The sequence below is a fragment of the Amaranthus tricolor genome, chromosome 4, assembly GCF_026212465.1.
Source record: "Amaranthus tricolor cultivar Red isolate AtriRed21 chromosome 4, ASM2621246v1, whole genome shotgun sequence".
Lineage (NCBI taxonomy): Eukaryota > Viridiplantae > Streptophyta > Magnoliopsida > Caryophyllales > Amaranthaceae > Amaranthus > Amaranthus tricolor.
In genome coordinates this window covers 24164517-24184670 of record NC_080050.1, presented here as the reverse complement: position 1 = coordinate 24184670, position 20154 = coordinate 24164517, and the positions used below count along the sequence as shown (strand labels likewise).

Genomic DNA, 20154 nt, shown 5'->3' with positions numbered 1-20154 from the left:
CTTGAAAATCTAATTCTTAGGACCTTGTTATTTGCAAGGAAATAAGCGATTTTAAACATCTATATTGACGTAGAATTCAAAGTTCTCTTAGTTATGTATCTAAAGTATCAATTATTAGTTTAATGGTTCATGAGATAACTTGGTTGTCTTTGAGTGCTCTAGCTGTTGATTTCGAATACATGTTTTCAATTTGCACGTAACAGTTTTTAAACTGTTATAGATTGGTCTTTATTTAATTGAATCACCTTGAGTTTAAATCCATTATAATTCCTTGGAACTTCATGCAATTAAAGCTTTTTTTTGTCTCCCCTTTTATTGGAGGGGGACCACAAATGAGTAAAAGTAAAACTATGCTCGAAAACATCCAGCAATTTCTTAGTCCCTTAGTTTTTTATTGTATCTTAAGCCTATCTCACTGACCTAATTTTGTTTGGTTCTGTCTACTCAAGTTGTCATGCATGAACCTGATAAGCTCGATATCTTGCAGGCTGGCGTATCATACCACTACTTTCTGCGGGATATTTTTGAGGATTTGTTAGAGAAACTGGTCGAGTTGTCACATCAGGAAAACATTTTGGCATCTCAGCCTTGTCGAGATAATACCTTGTATTTCATGAGATTGATTGATGAGTTTCTTCTATCTGAGATTGATCATAAGCTTCCGGTAAGCAATCTTTCTGAGTCAAGTAATAAAGTTGTGTCAAGCTCCATACTATTGTTACCTAGAACGACATTTAATTTGGAACGGGGAACGGGAATAAGGAATGCAGCCTAGATTGACTTCAGAACGATTGGGTATGAGATATATTATATATAAAAAAATATTTGAAAACAAAATTAAATTAATTTTTTTTTCATTTAAAAAATGTTTTAAGTGGATTTTCTTTAGTTTTCTAGGTTTCATCTTAGTTTTTCTTCCCTTTTTTCTTTGATTTGTAAATGAAGGCCAATACCTTTTTAACAAGGTTTGTACTCCGGAACGTCCCCTTGAGCTCTTTGGATCGCATTCCGTTGACTTTCCATGTAACTATGTTCCATCCTGTATAATTCATCCTAGTATCCTACTAAGTTCAATGCTTTTTGTTAGCAAGCTTGCAAAAAAAGATACTGAAACAAATTTATAGTAGACAACAAAAACTGTTAGGATTTAATATAACATTGCATTGATGAATTTCAGTTAATCATTTTTGTACCAATAAGAGTAGTTCTCACTATTTGTTTCACTACAACTAATTTGTGCTGGAGACTGTCTTTCTGATTTTAGTTTGTACCGCTGATTCATACAATTCATTTAAATGAAATGTTAATATTTGCACCTGTTTTATGAACCCTTAAATGCAAGTTATCAACAAAACTTTAAGCTATTATAAATGCATTATTGTTCCTTTTGGTTAGCATGATTTAGCTATGGATTTGATATTGTTGATAATTAATTAATTTTCTCCCTTAGTTTCCAGCAACTAGTTCAGAGTTTTCTCCAGATCTGCTAGAACTTGAGGGTTTTAATGATCTAGGTGCTGCTCTGCATGATGCATTGCAAGGAGAATCTGCTGAAAGAACGTCTAGGTAATTTTGGTTGGTTGTCCGCTTATATCTTTTAATTCATGCGTGTTTAAATCTTGTCAAGTGTTATATATTAGCTTCTATCTTAATTTTTTTTTGTACTATGTGCAATTTTATCATATGTTCCTATTGATCTCTGTCCAGCTATGTGTGTGAAAATTTTTAAAGATTTTTTGAGTCGGAGCTCATTTTTTTCGATTTCATGAGTATATTGATTTTGTTCTAGATTTTGCTATGCGGATGCTGTGTGATTGAAGCTTGGTTGCTATTCCTTTCACTTTTTGTTTTTTCATTTAGTTTTGTCAAAAACCTTGTCCACTTTTTTTATATTCTTATTTAAGTAAATTTTAGAAATTTTGTTTTCTTTTGTGGTTTTTCACTGTCAAGGACACTGCTATTCACACTTTTCTTAGACTTAGACTTGTTGGAGCCTTTTTCTCCTCTGTAAATGCAGAGAGAGTCAGAAAACATTGTCTCGAAATGGCCCATTGATTCAGAAAACATTGTCTCGAAATGGCCCATTGAACCATGTGCACTTCTTATATGTGTGAAGTTGCTCATGATTTTTGTTACCAAGAGTCAATCGGAAACAACCTCTTTGTTAGTTTTATCATTAATAAGAGTAAGGTTGCGTATACGGTATATCTGACCCTTCCAAAGCCCACCCTAGGTGGGAGCCCTTAATGGCGTTGGGGTAATAAAATGGAATGTGAACCAAGTCTTAAAGTTTCAAAAGTGGGATATTATATCTGCACTCTATAGAGTTACAAGCCGCATTATTCCTACTTCTATGATTGCTTGCCAGCAGTTGAATAATTTCTATTCCTTTTGAACGGTGCACAGAATTTGCTGCATGCTTATTGCATACTCGCATCAAATCCATCTATCATTTTTATGCTAACGACGTTTGCTTGATTTCCTCATCAGAATTCCAGAAGTGTGCAAGCAACCTGCAACTAATGAAGAAATCATAGCTGATGAACACTGGTGGATCCTGTATGACAGTCTTTGGGCTGTTATAAGTGAGATGAATGGGAAGGGCCCCAGTAAGCCACTTCCTAAATCAACCTCTTTTGCTGCACCATCCTTTGGACAAAGAGCACGTGGCTTGGTTGAATCATTGAATATCCCTGCAGCTGAAATGGCTGCAGTAGTTGTGTCTGGAGGACTTGGGAATGCACTTGGAGGAAAACCAAGCAAAAATGTTGACAAAGCTATGTTATTAAGAGGTGAAAAGTGCTCAAGAGTAGTTTTTCGCTTGGTTGTCTTATATCTTTGCAGAGCATCACTACAGAGAGCATCTCGAGGTGTCCAGCAAGTGGTTCCACTTTTACCGTCTCTTTTGTTGGCTGATGACGAGCATAGCAAAAACCGGCTGCAGCTTTTCATATGGTATATTCATGTTACAACAGAAATATTTTGTCTTATGAATTGTTGGGATTTCTATGACATTTTGCGTATGTTTGAGCAGGTCTTTACTGGCTGTCAGGTATCAGTATGGAATGCTTGATGATGGCAATCGTTTTCATGTTATATCCCACTTGATCAGAGAAACTGTCAACTGTGGCAAATCGTTGCTTGCTTCTAGCATAATTAGTAGTGACGACTCATCGGACCTTGGCAGTGCACCATCAGAAATGGGTGCTGTGCACAATTTGATTCAGAAAGACAGAGTACTTATAGCGGTGGGTCTTGTTTAATTACGCTATATATGTTTTTTCTATTATACAAAGACCTCTTCTTTATAATCAAAATCTAGAGATGCTATTTTGCAAGTAGATGCAATCTACTACTGCTTCCAAACCTTTGAGTTTAGATTTAAACAACCACCCAACTCATGTGAGAGCAGTTTTTGGTGGTTGTTGCTTGTGCAAAGGGGTGGAGGTTTAAAATGATTGGTTCGGCCTAATTTTCCAAGTATGTTTGATTAAACAACCACATATGATTGGTTCAGCCTAATTGGCAAGGAGAGTAGCCAGCATTTCTTTAAAATCCTCGCCTCTCTCCTTGTTACATCTTACAAAAGGGAGGTAGTAGGTAAAGGGTGCCTTATATAATTATTTATTACGTGGCACCATTGACTTTGTAGTGAAAGGCACCACAACTTTCTTGCTGAAAATTCGGTGAAACATGATCATTACGCATTAGTGATGTGCATCTGAGAAAACACTTACAAGCACTAGTCCATATCATTTATGTCCATATATTACATGATCATTAGCGGTAGTGATGTGCATCAGAGTGTGCTAGCTTGGTATTCTCTAAAGAAAAGGGGACCTTCTCTGGTCACTGAATTCATGAGTGATCCAATGACTTTCATGAGGCTGTATCGTTTCCAGAAGTTGAGCACGGTAAAGTCATATCATATAGGAACTAGGGTACACGAATACACATTGGGTAGTGTCCTTTAACCTCTGAGTCTCAAATGTGAGGCCTCTCACCTGTTTTTAAAATGATCTAATGACCAAGGGAAAGTTTGAACTTACAAATTTTTATGGCAAATTTTTTGTCTTAAAATTTTCTGCATAAGGGCTATGAAAGGAAACATACACGCAACAAGCTATTAGGTGGCTGTTTATTCCTATTGCAGCCACCCACATCCTCTTTTGTCTCCCATATTTAATTACTCACCACAACGTCATTAATCTCCTATAGCCTTACTGCCATAAACTTCACAATCCCATCTCAGTGTCTTATATTTCTCTTTTTTTCAAATAAAAGTAAAAAGAAAAGAATAACTATAGAATTGGAGAATAGAGATGTTTAAATTTAGACGAACAACGTCATTGAGGATTTTCAATAATCCGAAAGCTGATATGTGATTTTATGTTAACGCTTGGCTTAACAAGATTAATTTTCTCATTGGAGGTGTGTATGAAACAACTATTTAAAATTACTAGTAATTCTTTGTTGGGATGGGATTTTCTTTATCTTATACTCTATATTGCATAATAGATAGACTTGAGAGTCGTCAGTTGAGTTGCTTTTGTGAAATTTTCCCTGTAAAGTTTCTTTGCCGATACGAAAAATCTATACCTTTCTTGGATAGGAAAGAAATTTGCAATAAATTTTATGCGGTTTCGTGATTGTTACAGTCATACATTTATCAAAAATTATGGGAGAATATATCTATTCCTAGTAAGTTTTCCTCTTCTGATTTCGTTTTGATGTGAGAACATGTTTCATATTTCTGCAGGCATCTGATGAAGCAAAATTTATTAAATCGTTGAAGACAGATCGCCTGAGACAGCTGGCTGACTTGCGGACTAGGATTGATGAAAATGTAATGGCAGAATCTAGCCAGAAAAAGGCATTTGAAAATGAGTTGCAGATCATGTTAAGAGGAATTCTTGCTTCAGATGATAGCAGGAGAGCTGCATTCCAACTTGCTTGTGATGAAGAACAACAAGTAGTTGCTGTATGCACGCTGCTGTCTAATGTTTCGCATTTCATTGATTTGATATCATAATGGATACATTGTTGTAATGTCAGTTTTTTAACAATTTTAATTTGATCAGGAAAAATGGATGCATGTCTTCCGTTCTTTGATCGATGAACGAGGGCCATGGTCTGCTATGCCTTTCCCAAATCGTGCTACAAGACATTGGAAACTTGACAAGACAGAAGATACATGGCGTCGTAGACAAAAGTTAAGACAAAATTACCATTTTGATGAAAAATTATGTCACCCTTCATCCAGTGCTTCTGAAAAAGAAGCTGTAGTTGCAACTTGTGAAAACGAATCTGGTGACGGTGTACCAATTCCAGAACAAATGAAGCGCTTCTTGCTAAAAGGAATTCGTCGAATTACTGAAGAAGTATACCCTGAAGCCAGTGAAAGTGACAATGAATCAAGATGCTCCAAGGAGATCTGCTCTGAAGAGGTTCCAGATGTTCTGACATCAGTGCAGATGAAAGATGATGAACAAAAGGGTGCAGTTCAAGAAAGGAAAGACACTCCTTCACCTGCCTTTGAAATCGATAGTGGCCAGGTATATGTGAACCAAATGGTTACAATAGTTTATGTTAATACTATATTCTCACTTGTTTCGAGTTCATACACAGGTTCTTGTGACTGTACCCTGCATTATGGTATCTCCAAAGAGAAAGCTAGCTGGTCACTTGGCAGTGTTGAAAAATGTCTTACATTTCTATGCTGAATTTCTGGTGGAAGGCACTGCAGGCTCCTCAGTTTTCAGAACTTTTGATTCTTTAAAGAATTCTGATTCAGAGAAATCAGATCAACCAAATGAAGATGAGAAGTTGAAATTTCTGAGATTGCCATCAGATACCAGTCTGGTTATTGAGAAGCATAATTCTATTGGTTTTTCGGAGAAGCAACTGAAAGGTATCAAACGACATCGGAGATGGGAGATCTCCAAGGTAAAATGCCTTTTTATCTTTGCCTTTGAATTTTGATATTATGTGCAGTAATGCTGGTTTTACAATTGTTTCACCTTCTGGTTGTAGATTAAAGCAGTGCACTGGACTCGCTATCTACTTCAATACTCTGCAATTGAGATTTTCTTCTGCAATTCTGTTGCTCCAGTGTTCTTCAATTTTTCTTCCCAGAAAATGGCAAAAGATATTGGAAGCTTAATAGTTACCACCAGAAATGAGTTACTGTTTCCAAAGGGAAGTGCTAAAGACAGGACTGAGCCCATCTCCTTTGTCGACAGACGTGTGGCCCAAGAGATGGCTGAAAGTGCCAGGGAGAGGTGGAGAAGGAGAGAAATCACCAATTTTGAATATCTTATGATTCTGAATACACTTGCTGGAAGGTCTTATAACGACTTGACACAATATCCTATATTTCCTTGGGTATTGGCTGATTATTCCTCTGAGACACTTGATTACAACAAATCTTCAACTTTTAGGGATCTGTCAAAACCTGTTGGAGCTTTGGACCCGAAGAGATTTGAGGTCTGTGAATATAATCTCTAGATAGAAACTTAATGAATAATATCAAGGATTTGGCAGTTCTTGATTCTTAATTTCACATGTAACTTCTCCTGCAGGTTTTCGAGGATAGATACCAAAATTTTTCTGATCCTGATATTCCCAGGTAATATACACGGTTGATAGAAAATAATCAAATTCATGATCTTAGTCTTAAAAGGTGTGAGGTCATCCAAGGCACTAAGGGCCCCTAGAGCCTTGGCTCTAGGCGCGGGGCTAAGGTTCAAGCTAAAAATAAATTAAGCATCCTAAAAAATCCAGATGGTTATAAAAAAAGAAAAGAAAAATAAAGAGAAAAATACATGATGGGTGTTCGGCTGTTCGCGTCAAATAACCTTCTGAGGCTAAGACCATTAGAGGCTCTGGAACTCGTCTTTAGGCGCCATGAGGCGTTCGCCGCCTCGCCTAGCTCTATCAAAGTGTATAACTCATTGCCAGCCATCGGCACTAGCTTTAGGCACACTTAGGAGAGCTTTTTATAAATAAGAATATAATTGTAAATTGATTTCTAAAGGACAGCTTATAATCAAACCCTAACATGGGAAAGATCTCCTTCATTGCAGTTTCTACTATGGTTCTCATTATTCAAGCATGGGGATTGTTCTTTATTACCTCATCAGGCTGGAACCATTCACTGCGTTGCATCGGAATCTTCAGGTATCTGGATTACAGCCTAATTGTATATGGCCACTCGCGTCTTTTGTTCAATCACTTTGCTATGCATATTTATAGGAACTGTAATTTTTTTCTGTTCAAGCGTTTTTTGGAACTTATTATACATCCTGTTTACTAATTTCATCTTTGTATTGTTTCTTGTGTTGACGCCAGAAACAAATATTAATTGCTTTTACCACTTCGTTAATAAACTTACATATGTATTTGGTCAGGGTGGTAAATTTGATCATGCAGATCGTCTATTCCAAAGCATTGAAGGCACATTCCGCAACTGCTTATCCAATACGAGTGATGTGAAAGAACTAATTCCTGAGTTCTTTTACATGCCTGAGTTTCTTGTTAATTCAAATTCCTACCATATGGGTATTAAACAGGATGGAGAACCTATTGGTGATGTTTGCCTTCCTCCGTGGGCCAAGGTTTTGATTTCTTGTTACTTGTAACATGCAAATAAACCTGATTGTTCTTGAAATCTAAAGTTATGATAAACTTATATATTCAGGGATCTCCAGAAGAATTTATTTACCAAAATCGAGAGGCTCTAGAAAGTGAATTTGTTAGCTCAAATTTACATCTGTGGATTGACCTAGTTTTTGGCTTCAAGCAAAGAGGAAAACCAGCAGTTGAGGTATATACATCATTGAATCGATCCCTCCCACCACCACACACCACCACCCCCCCCCCCCCCCCCCCTCCCTTCGACTCTGTTTGGAAGAGTTGAAAATGAGGATGTTGACGGACACTAAAAAGTTTTCTGGTCATCCTTATTTCAGCTTTTATTCTTGGTTGTTACAGGCGGCAAATATCTTTTACTATTTGACTTATGAAGGTGCTGTTGACCTTGAAAGCATGGAAGACGAATTGCAAAGATCGGCCATTGAAGATCAGATCGCAAATTTTGGCCAAACCCCTATCCAGATTTTTCGTAAGAAGCATCCAAGAAGAGGACCCCCAATTCCAATTGCTCAGCCTTTACGTTTTGCTCCTGGCTCTATAAATTTGACATCAATTATCTCCAGCTTCAATTATACTCCATCTGCTCTATTATATGTAAATGTGTTAGACTCTAATGTTATCCTAGTCAATCAAGGTCTCATGATGTCTGTTAAGATGTGGTTGACAACTCAACTGCAGTCTGGTGGCAATTTCACATTCTCTAGTTCACAGGTTTGTTGATCATGAACTTTTTTAATTCTAAAGCTTATTGTTAATGATTGTAATCTGAATAACTTGTCCAACTTATGTAGGATCCATTCTTTGAGATTGGTTCTGATCTCCTCCCTCCTCGTAAAATAGGAAGTGCTTTGTCTGAAGCTATTCAACTTGGATCACAGTGCTTTGCTAATTTACAAACACCTACGGAAAATTTTTTGGTGTCTTGTGGCAATTGGGACAATAGCTTTCAGGTAGTATCTTTGTCTGATGGGAAAGTGGTTCAGAGCATCAGACGCCATAAAGATGTGGTTAGCTGTGTTGCAGGTATTCATCTGATGATTATATGCCCATTTTATATTGTAAATTTGTGGACTTCCATAAACTTGATATGAAAGCAAACTCGTGGATCAACTGTCTAAACATTATAATATTAAGTATACAATATGTTAAGCGTTCCTGACTTTTGAGTTGCTACGTACTACTCCCTCCAATCTCCATCCTTATGGTTTGCCCCAATGACTTTTGGTGCTCTCCATAGAAAATGTTTAGCCTTATATATTTCTGTTATGTAATGTAACAAAATAACAAATGATGAAAGTTTGATTTCTTGAAAATACTTGTCCAACGATACATCATTGTTTTTTATAAGTGATAATTGATGGTAAACCATTTGAGTATACTTCTAAATTTAGGTTTTCACTGTTTGTATAAAGCTAATGATGCCTCTGGTCTTCTGTAGTCACCTCTGAAGGAAGTGTACTTGCTACTGGGAGCTATGACACTACAGTGATGGTGTGGGAAGTCTGTCGTTCTAGAATGATGGAAAAGAGATTTCGGAGCAGTCAAAATGAGATTGTACGTAAAGAGTATATCATTTCTGAGTCACCCTTTCATGTTATGTGTGGACACGATGATATAATTACATGCTTATACGTTAGCATGGAGCTTGACGTAGTTATCAGCGGATCCAAGGATGGAACTTGTGTTTTTCATACTCTACGAGAGGGACGATACGTAAGGTCTCTTCGCCATCCATCTGGCAGTTCATTGACAAAACTTGTCGTATCACGCCATGGGCGGATTGTGTTATATTCTGATGATGATTTAAGCCTGCACCTTTACTCAATAAATGGAAAGCACATCGCAAGTTCGGAGTCTTATGGACGCCTCAGTTGTGTAGAACTCAGTTCTTGTGGTGATTTTTTGGTTTGCGCAGGTGATCATGGACAAATAGTTTTACGCTCTATGAAATCCCTGGAAGTAGTAGAAAAATACCCTGGAATAGGGAAGATTATAACATCTCTCAGGGTTACTCCTGAAGAATGTATTTTGGCTGGCACAAAAGAAGGAAGCCTTCTAGTGTATTCTATAGAAAATCCTCAACTGAGAAGACCTAGCCTCCCTCGGAATACAAAATCCAAATCCTTAATGGCAGGATAGATTCTATCAGTGTAAGCAACATTTGTTTTTATTTATGGTATGCTCCCTTTGCTGGTAATTCTAGCTTTCTGGTTCTTTACTGTTATTATTATTATCATTATTATTATTACTTGTACTATACTTCCTCTATTTCAAATTACTTGCAGCATTAGAAATATTGCACTATTCATTCATCATTTTAATTTATGATTAGTTTTTTCTTAATCACTTAAAACATACTCAAGTAGGATCTTGTTTAATTAGTCTCAATACAAAGATTATTAATATCAGATTTTTATAATTTTATTTAGAGATATTAACGATTGAATTAGTATATTGGATTACGTGAAAAGTCAAATATTGCAATTATTTTAGAACGGAATAAATGCAATTTACTAATTTACTTTTCCCAACTAGCATCATGAAATCATTATGGATCATCCGATTAGTTTGACACATTGTTGTTTTTAGATTCAGATACTGTTGAAATTTTGTGTTATAAATATTGGATGGAAAGGACTGACTAATATCTCTATTGACAAGGTTGCTTCTCTGGTAATATTTGGAGACGACTGTTGGCTGTCCCTGGTAAAATTGCATCTCTGGTGGCCATCATTTGCGTTTTTGCTTGGAGTTTGTGTTCATACATAAAGATAAATTTAATTGGAACAGTAGTAAAAACCGCTTCCCGAAAAATGAAGGGAGCAAATCATGTCATGTTAGAAGCGACTCAACATCGAAGAACTCAAGACATCTCCAATTTTTCAATTCCAAACAGGATATATATTATATTTGTAAACAAAAACAATAAGTAAATTATACTTGTAACAGAGGCTTTGGAAACTTTAGCGATAAAAAATGGTACATATTTAAAGTAACCCAGGACAATAATAATTACTCATTCATCCCTAGGCGAAAGCTTTTCTATTTTGGTGTATCCTCAATTAGCTCCCTTTTATTTTTTTTTTAGCAATGGATTTATTTCTTTTTCTTTTAATTTTATTTACAAATTTATTTTCTTTCTTCCTTTTACCCTTAATTTTTTTACCATATATAATGTTTTTTTGTCATGTTTCTTCAACTACAAATATTTTTACACTAAGAGTTTTGGATGTTTTCTCACAAAGATTGAGGGAGTACGAAGTAATACAACCAAGCAATCATAATCCGTCAAAAGCTGTAAGATGTTTTCTCACAAAGATTGAGGGAGTACGATGTAATGCAAGCAAATCAATGCATACAACTTACTCATACAACCTTAATCTTTTGTCCCTTTAATTTTATTACTTAATTTGTTCTGAAATATTTGTTATATTGTGGTTATTGATACTATTTATCATTTGAGTTTATTTAAATCGTCAAATTACATACTTTAAAAATATTCTTTTAAAGTTAATCATATATACATGATCAAAATAGTGCATTACATTGTGTAAAAAGTCAAAATAACAAGTATAATGAAACGGATAAAGTACACAAAAATTACTGTGTAGCAAAATTAGAATGAGTATCTACAAGACCAAATGACTAATGACCATCTCTCATGGCCCGTTTGACAAGTGTTAATAATCACCGTTTATTACCATCTATCAAACAAGTTGTAAGTAAAATGAGGAACCATTAACAGAGATGACGGAATGTCTTGACTGCATTGAGAAAGAAAATACTTCCGTGAAAAACAACAAAGCAGAAGGCCAACAATGTTGTTTTTTTAGCTTTTTTTCTTGAAGTCGTTAATTGGAGATAATATTTTAATTAAACAAAAATCAGGACATGACTAAATAAAATACTAATAAATTTATAACTCGTTGGGTCGACATGACTAAATTGAAATCGAACTGACCGAATTGACAAGCACACAAATCAGGACAGAATACTGCAGTGGATTATAAAACAGGAAACTTTAACTCAGTGAGATTGAGCAGAATTAGTTGTTACTAAACTATATATACTCCTACTAATATTCAGAAATTGCAACACCATAAACATAGGTGTTCTCATCCATACTCCAATAGTTTACTTACCAGACCAGACCCTGTCAAAACTAAGCTTCTATGGAACATTTACAGTGGCCAAAATTTGAAGGATTTCTAGCCTTCATCTCATTTACACAAGCTTAAAATCAGATTATGAAGTGGTTGTAGAGAGAGGGGAGCCTGAAGCAGAGGTTGGTGCCATGAAATCCTGCACCGAATCATCTATTGCTTCACACAATGATGTATTGTCGATGTTATCCTGATGCCTGCACGGTCTCAGATTCACAATCACTTTCTTGTCTTGGCTTTCCTTCTCTTGTTCTTCTCCATAATAACTATCACTCAACTCTCCACCAGCTATATCTTCAAAGGCTTCTTTCAGCTCTTGGTTCGCTGCTGCTTCTGCTGTGTAAGGTTGCATTTTCATGTCTTCCTACAGCCAACAGCAGAAATATTTATTCTGATTAGCATAACATAGAGTACGCAAAATCTTGATGAACTTATATAGTAGACGTACCTATACAGTAAAGACTACTAGCATGAGCAGTATATGAATCACAAAGTATGAAAGTTTGGTGCATTTATAAAATAGTTTTTAGCACCTTCAACATCCAAATTATTGTATCAAACACATTATGCAAAAAGGTTTAAACATGAATTCACAGCCCAAAATTAAGCATATTAAGGGTATACATTTCAAACAAATCAATAACATGCAAATGATTGTATTAAACACATTACGCAAAAAGGTTTATACATGAATGCATTGCACAAAACTAAGCATATTAAATACATTTCAAACAAATCAATAACATAGGAATCTATGTAAGCACACAGACCTCTAGTTCTATTAACAGTTTTGAAAGTTGATGTTCCTGCTCATCTAGACGTGATTTCTTCATCTTCAGTACCTCAAGGATTTCCTTCAATGAGAATGGTAAAAAAAGGTATAAGGCTCAGCTCCTAAAAAAAGATCAATATATGATCATCTATCAAGAAATTCAATACTGACCTTTTTGCTAAGGTTTCCATCTCTAACCCTCCCAGAGGATGTAGCAGTAAAATCTGGCATCACCGCAGTAATTGGCAGCTCATTTACATTGTTGCATTTCAGCTCTGCCAATTGACTGCTTACACAGAAAAAAAAAAAAAAAAGACATTGATTATAATATACACCACATATTCGAATATAAGGTTCCAGAAAAAAAAAAAAAAAAGAGTATGTTTTAGTATACCTTCTCAAGATGCTAAGTTCCTCCTTAAGCATCTTTACTTCTTGACGACACATGCAACTAGGAATGTTTATGTTGTCTCCTAGCTTCCACCCGGGAGGTGGGATCCAGTAAGGATCTTCAACCCCAGCCTTCTTCCTGATGTTAACAAGATCAGCATTTTCAACCCAATACTGCATCTTACCATCAGCATCACACCTCCTACGAACACGATCAGTTCCATCACGTGGGACCACTTTGCCAGCAAGGTGCTTGAGCAGATGGTCCAACAGACCTGTATCACCAATTCTTTTCCTTGCTTCAGTCCTTAGCTTTGTACGGGACATTGGATTCCCATGAACTGCTCCATTATTCTTCAAAACCTCCAACAATTCTGTTGCAGCTGTCTCATATCTGTATTTTATAGTAGTAAATTAGTAAAAGCAGTCAAGAATGTTGGCCTAAGTTCTTGTAAGTTTACCTTTGTAGAGTCCATCTCTCAACATATTCGTTTTTTATGTTTGCAATGATCTTAGGTTTAACCTCAATAGCATCTAACTTGGAAATTGCTTTTCTCTTCTTGCTTTCAGAATGTGGAGGTCTACCACGCTTCCTCTTCCTACTGTATTGAATGACCTTCTGGACATTAGTTTCATCGTCTTCCTCTGTTTTGACACAAGCATTTTTCTCTACGAAAGTCAAACTGTTCATTGCAGAATGGTCTTTCAGCTCTTCAGAATTTGGAAGATAAGCAACTTTCTTTGTTAAACCCCATCCTTTAATTCCGCTGCTTTCAAGCTTAGAAAAGCATGGCCCTTGCTTGGACTCGGTACCATAGCTCTCTCCCGGCAGGGTAAGCTGATTTAATTTGCTAGAAGACTTGACTAACCAGAAGGCTATGGAGTGTCTGAGCTCCTCAAAATCTCGAGAAGGAATTTTACGTCTTAGAACTTCAAGCGCAGACTTTGGTCCCATGATAAATTTTTCATCCAATGCAGGGTAAAGTTCTTGTCTAAGAGCCATACAATTTAAATTGCCAAAATACGCCTCCAGAGATTGAGTGCTAGGATATCTAACTGTCACATTCAGCTCAGATTTTGCAGTTACCTTAAAACCATTAAACAAACACAAAGTATTATTACAGTTCTCCCAGCGGCCAAATTTCTGGAAAATATAAACACAGCAAAAACAAGATAGCTAAGACAAACATCACTATTAAATCATCTCTAAATCTTGCAATTGCAAAGTATAAAACTCTACTCAAATTCCATAACCCCAATGTCAATAACCAACTTCCATATAGACTCCCACCTAAGCACGGTCTGGGATGTTTACAACCTAACCCTTATAATTACAAAAAAGCTTTTCGACCGACCCTTAATAGAAAATATCATATACAATTTTACATCATTAAGAAGTACACATGAATCATGAGCCATTTTAGTATAGTAAATTCAAAATCAAAAGTATAAATCTTTTGCTCGATGGAGAATGGACAAAACATAGTATGAAACTCTGCAAGAAAACACAAAAGAGGAAAACAAATACTAATGCATACTAAACTAAATATTTCTCCAATTTTTGCTTGTAATCATTAATACTTCGTTTAGATCGAGGGAATTGAAGGGTTAAAGAAGACGAGGGATTTAGAAGGATATAATTTCCTTTGTTTGGATCCAAGTTCGAAGATGAGAGATTTGAAGTGATTACAAATCACTTCAAATATGGAAAAATTTAGAAGTATAATGCTATTTCTTCCTCTCCCTTCCTTTATCTCCTAAGCAAACAAGGGAGACATCCCCTATCATTCTCTAAATCTCTCATCTTTCCTTTCCTTTCATTTCCTTTCCCAAATTGTTATTCAAACAAAGAGTAAATGATGTACAAAACGCAGGAAAGAAACAATGTATTAGACCAAGGCCAAGATTAATTACCATAACAGCTCGAACATTATGGAGCATGACAGGGGATCGAGTAGGTAGCTTTGCGTGATCAATCTCATAGAAGGTCCCCTCTAAAATAGTGTCGATTGATTCTTCTGAGACAAGTTATAATGAGTGAAAAAATATTCACAATGTAGACCCAATCACCCAACATGACAACAGTAAAAGATAACGAAGCAATTAAGCAGATAAAAGAAGCAAAAAAATCATAGGAATTACGTTTGGGGTTGAATGATACTATCTGGTTGGGGAGAGGACGTTGAAGAACCGCATTTCCCACTACTCCTAAATTACTCTGTTTTGGGACTATCATTCGAGTCATTCTTCTATTTTCTTCCTGCAGCAAAAATACTCAGATTTTCAGAACACATTAACGTCAAACCAAGTAAAATTTATTTGATAAAAATAAATGATTACCGACATAGATAAGATTAATGACTAATTGACTATAAAATAGGGAAAACGATTATAAAAAGAAAAAAAAAATCGCAATACATTTTGCATTATTTAGAATCAGTTATGCATTTCTCTTCAAAAAAAAAATTGCAAAAAAGATTAAGAAAAAACAAAAAATAGTAGATTTTAGGGTTTATCAAAATATAAAACGAATTTTTGGGGGTGTATAAGTAGCAAAACAAAGAAGAAAAACATACTTTACAAACGCAACGACCAAAACGCAGTGTTACGAAAAAAAATTTGCTTAAACCCAGTAAAAGCTTAAACCTAGAAAATCGGGAAATACAAACGCCAAAAACTTGAACCCAAGGAAAACAAACAAAATATACATAAGAAAATCCGTTAAACCCAGAAATTTAAATAGTGTAGAATAAACCTTGTTCTGAAAACCCATAAGGCCATAATCTAATCTTTACAAAAACGAAACCACAGTAAAACTTAACAAAACCTCCATTAACACTGAAAATCATACAAATCAACGGTAACAAAATAATGATTCACGACATTGATTAATAATCAAACAAATCAACGATAACAAAACTCCAGTATGTTAAGGAATAAGAATGCGTGATTCTAGCAATGTTTGATATCGTATATAGATGAAAGAATCGGAAAATCAAAGAGCAGAAAAGAATGAAAATACGGTAGAGAAAAGAAGCGGTAAAAGTGAATACCTGGAATGAATAAGGATTATCCAACGTTTTGCGCAAGAATTAGGAGAGAGAAAGCGGATTATGAAGGTTCTTAAATTTAAAAAGTAGATAGTGATTTATATTAGGCGTGAGGTTTTTTCAAGTGGGTTTAGGTTTAGGAAAACCAATCCTTAAATATCGTCGTTTTTTTCATTTTATCGCTACCTCCTAAGAAAATTACGTATTTGCCCCTATATAATCAAAAAATAATAATTTTGCCATCGAACATAAAATTCTCTATATATACCACATTCTCACTAGAATATTTCCTACCACATTTAAAAACCAACTTACAAAAGCAAATTGTTGGAGAAAAAACTAAGTTCAATCCGCAAACAATTAATCGAGGTGATTTCTTTTCGAATGTAATTAATTTAATTTTTCAAACAAAAAAAAAATATAAGTTGAACCGCCCAAATCTGGGCGGTTCAACTTAAAAAAATTTTTTTTTCATTTGTTTTTGTATAATTATTATAAATTTTAATTATATTATTATTATTATTATTATTATTATTATTATTATTATTATTGGTACTGTTATTTTAATAATTTTATTATTATTGTTATTATTGTTGTGATTTTTATTGTTTTTTATTATTAAATATATTTATATGTTTTGATTTTAAATTTATTAATGTTAATATGTTTGTTATAATTATTATTACAATTTTTATTTTTATTGTTGTTGTTGTGTTTATTTTTTATTTTTCGAAATTAAATTAATTAAAAAAAAATTAAACGAATTGCCCAGATCTGGGCGATTCATTTATTGTTTTTGATAATTATTATTGTCATTTTTAATTTTATTTTTGTTGGTATTATTATTATTATTACTGATATTATTTTTATTTTTTTAATTATTTTTGTGATTGTTATTAATTTTATTATTAAATTATTCTTTTTCTTTTAATTATTAATTATTAATTTATTATTTTAAATATGTTTATTATAATTATTATTATTATTATTAATAATAAACTTTGTATGTTGTGTTGAAAATTATTTTTATTATTGGTGTTGTTTGGTTTTTTTCTTTTTTTTTTCATTTTTAATTTTTTATTATTATTTTTTTTAGAAAAATTAGTATTATTTTTATTTGTATTATTATTGTTATTGTTATAATTATTTTTTTTATTATTTTTATTGTTATATTATTATTATATTGGTTGTTGTTATTATTATTGTTATTATATTATCCTTTAACGTTTTTTATAATTTTTTTTTGTTATTAGTGTTGTGATTATTGTTATTATTTGTGTTATTATTGTTATGATTATTATTAATGTTATTACTTTTGTTAATGTTGTTATTATTTTTATGATTATTGTCAATTTAGAAAATCAATATTGTTTTTTGTTCATCTGGTTAATGTAACGTAAAGTTTGATTATGTTCATTTATTTTTTATATTTAATGAAACTGTCAAAAATTGTAGAAAATGGCTAGTAATCAAGGAAAAGGAAAAGGTTTTTTTAGACAATTGTTGAGAGGTAATAGTTCTAGGCCTACCTTACTCAGAGGGGACCCGCATGAGAGGGGGGTAACAGGTTCTGCTAGGAGGACTAGGCAGGAAGAGGCTGCGAGACACATTGAACGTAATTAAGACATAATCATTAGATATAACGACAATAATGAATCAACAAAGCCTTTTTACCTGGGAAGACGTCACGAATAGCTGCAGATAAATCTTCGTCTCGATCGGTTACAATGACGCTAGGAGTCTGAGCAGTGCCAAAAATATCTCTCAATCCCTGCAACACCCACAAATACGACACAGCCGCCTCATCTCGCATCAAACAAAACGCAACCAAGAAGTTGTGATTGGTTGGCGTCATTCCGATCACTTCACATAGTGGCCACTTTTGTTTGTTCGTTTTGTACGTTGTATCTATCAGCACAACATACAGCCACGTACGTATCATTTGAATAGAGGTAGGATTTGCAATTAAAAGTTTGCTCAATTGCCCTTGGATATCCAAGTCTGTCTAGACCACGTAATTAAGTTCTGTGGCCATATGAAGACAGTGTTGAAGGGGAGTCCTACCCTCCATCTTTTCCCTCCTTATTGATTGCCTAATATTATATATATGATTCATACTAGCATAAAAATCAGGAAAATTATCTCTAATAGAATTCATAATAAAGGCCGGTTGCATTCCGGTTGCACTAAGCTGTCGTATGTGCTCCCGAATATCTACATTGATCCTATTCGCCCTTATATGACCATCTCTGTACACTAAGAACGGGTGGTTATGTTTTCCTTTTTCACCAGGACACACTCTTACCGTCCAAGGTCTTTCTCCTAGTTTACGACTACTTCCTACAATCATAAATTTACACCCGCAACTTCTAGTTTTAGAACCAAGTCGGGCAGTATTATCTAAATTATGTACATCACCCCTAATATTACCATAGCGGTGACATCTTAAATAGACACTAACTCTAGAACGTCCTTTCTTTTTATAAGAAGCACGTGTAAATTGAAAACCGATTGTTATTGCTATCGCATCGGCCCAACTATGTAACTCATCTACGGAAATAAATTCCCTATCCGTAACAAAGCTACCGGAGTAGTCTACGTTGTCTCCAAAGTTTTCAAACTCCTGCAAATTTAAAATATAAATAATATAAATTAATTACATTAATGACGTAAATATAAATAATAATTATAACAAAAATTAATAACAATACTAATACTAAAAAAAATTAATAAAAAAAATACTAATAATAATAATGACTACAATAATAATAATAATAATAATAATGACAACAACAACAACAACAACAACAACAACAACAACAACAACAACAACAACAATAATAATAATAATAATAATAAATAACGAAAAGTAAAAATAATGACAACAACAACAACAACAACAACAACAACAACAACAATAATAATAATAATAATAATAATAATAATAATAATAAATAAATAACGAAAAGTAAAAATAATGACAACAACAACAACAACAACAATAATAATAATAATAAAAATAATAATAATAATAATAATAATAATAATAATAATAATAATAATAATAATAATAATAATAATAAAATTACGTAAATAAAAAATTGAAAAAAAAATTTTTAAAAAAATTTATCAACAACAACAATAATAATAATAATAATAATAATAATATTAATATTAATAATAATATTATTAATATTAATAATAATAATAACAATAATAAAAAAAATAACGATAACTAAAACAACAACAACAATAATAATAATTAAAAAAAATACGTAAATTAAAATAAAATAAAATAAAAAAATTAGAAATCGCACAAAAATGGGGACCATGGTTCAGTCGTCCAGTTTTGTGCGATTGAACCATGGTCCAGTGACCCTGTTTTGTGCGATTGAATCATGGTCCAGTCGCCCAATTTTATGCAACTGAACCATGGTTCAATCGCCCAGTTTTGTGCGATTTATTTATTTTTTTAAAAAAATTTTCAACGATTCAAATCAAAAAATTTACTTACCGCATCCGATTCATAGTCGCTTTCGTTAGCCATATTTAACCAATTACGGGTGACAACTTCTTTAAGAGTTTTTAGAGAGATAGTACCGTGTTTGATTTCGTACTTCATACGCATCTCAGAATTCGATATATATAGACAAATCTTCCCCATTAAATTGTTAATAGTGTTATTGAGTGTGATTTACATTTATTAATTAAGTTTTAAGTGCAGTGGCAATTTTGTAATTTTTTAAACTCCAGGGACAAATAAGTAATTTTGAGGGGGTGACAATAAAATGAAAAAGGGGTGGCGATATGTTGAACCTCTTGAGTTTTGATGATGACTACACTTAAGCAAATATGTGTTTAGAGATTGTGTGCAGGTCGATATCTGATTAATTGTGATCGTTGATAGTACCTATGGCTTAGTTCATGGGAATGCACGTGTCAAAAGGATTCAAGGGATGTTAGAAGAAGTATATCGCTTGGGATGTAAAATTGAGACAGCAGGTCTACTGTTCCAAAGTTGGATGTTCTAGCAAAACTGGACTCTGGAAACAGCGCACTGTTCCCAAACCAAAGTCAGCCTACGTTAACTAATAAATTCTGATTTTTATTTTTTAGTTAATGTATT

General features: G+C 33.8%; 2 protein-coding genes across 8 annotated transcripts in view; one reads left to right on the top strand and one right to left on the bottom strand.

Annotated features, from left to right (window-relative positions):
• LOC130810489 (BEACH domain-containing protein B) overlaps window positions 1–10978 on the top strand; it is a 41326-nt gene extending 30348 nt beyond the window's left edge. For 2 of the 6 annotated variants that reach the window (XM_057676572.1, XM_057676573.1), the window contains 16 exons: window positions 488–664; window positions 1451–1566; window positions 2491–2955; window positions 3035–3248; window positions 4760–4981; window positions 5082–5555; window positions 5629–5946; window positions 6034–6486; window positions 6582–6628; window positions 7086–7179; window positions 7410–7616; window positions 7700–7825; window positions 7993–8364; window positions 8445–8676; window positions 9092–9829; window positions 10315–10978. In XM_057676572.1, coding sequence (XP_057532555.1) covers window positions 488–664; window positions 1451–1566; window positions 2491–2955; window positions 3035–3248; window positions 4760–4981; window positions 5082–5555; window positions 5629–5946; window positions 6034–6486; window positions 6582–6628; window positions 7086–7179; window positions 7410–7616; window positions 7700–7825; window positions 7993–8364; window positions 8445–8676; window positions 9092–9792 — 4218 coding nt within the window. In that variant the 3' untranslated portion in view covers window positions 9793–9829; window positions 10315–10978. The remainder of the gene's footprint in view (window positions 1–487; window positions 665–1450; window positions 1567–2490; window positions 2956–3034; window positions 3249–4759; window positions 4982–5081; window positions 5556–5628; window positions 5947–6033; window positions 6487–6581; window positions 6629–7085; window positions 7180–7409; window positions 7617–7699; window positions 7826–7992; window positions 8365–8444; window positions 8677–9091; window positions 9830–10314) is intronic. The other 4 variants (XM_057676570.1, XM_057676568.1, XM_057676571.1 and 1 more) reach the window with 3 other exon arrangements.
• A 656-nt stretch (window positions 10979–11634) lies between these two features.
• LOC130810490 (protein DYAD-like) lies at window positions 11635–16144 on the bottom strand. Of its 2 annotated transcripts, none has more exons than XM_057676575.1 (8): window positions 16032–16144; window positions 15121–15238; window positions 14893–14996; window positions 13440–14065; window positions 12983–13372; window positions 12760–12874; window positions 12587–12670; window positions 11635–12180 (listed from the first exon to the last, which is right to left on the bottom strand). In XM_057676575.1, exons 2-8 carry the CDS (start codon window positions 15221–15223, stop codon window positions 11899–11901), a joined length of 1704 nt encoding a protein of 567 aa, XP_057532558.1. In that variant the 5' UTR covers window positions 15224–15238; window positions 16032–16144; the 3' UTR covers window positions 11635–11898. The 2 variants fall into 2 exon arrangements, with proteins under 2 accessions (XP_057532558.1, XP_057532557.1); XM_057676574.1 differs by lacking the exon at window positions 16032–16144 and adding an exon at window positions 15734–15989.
• Window positions 16145–20154: the final 4010 nt, after the last annotated feature.

What these genes read in the sequence shown, in the direction of transcription:
- LOC130810490 (XM_057676574.1), bottom strand. An exon ending in AGTATCATTCAACCCCAAAC is followed by an intron (nt 14,997 to 15,120) that starts GTAATTCCTATG and finishes AACTTGTCTCAG; the next exon opens with AAGAATCAATCGACACTATT. An exon ending in AACTGTTAATAGAACTAGAG is followed by an intron (nt 12,181 to 12,586) that starts GTCTGTGTGCTT and finishes TGTTGGCTGTAG; the next exon opens with GAAGACATGAAAATGCAACC.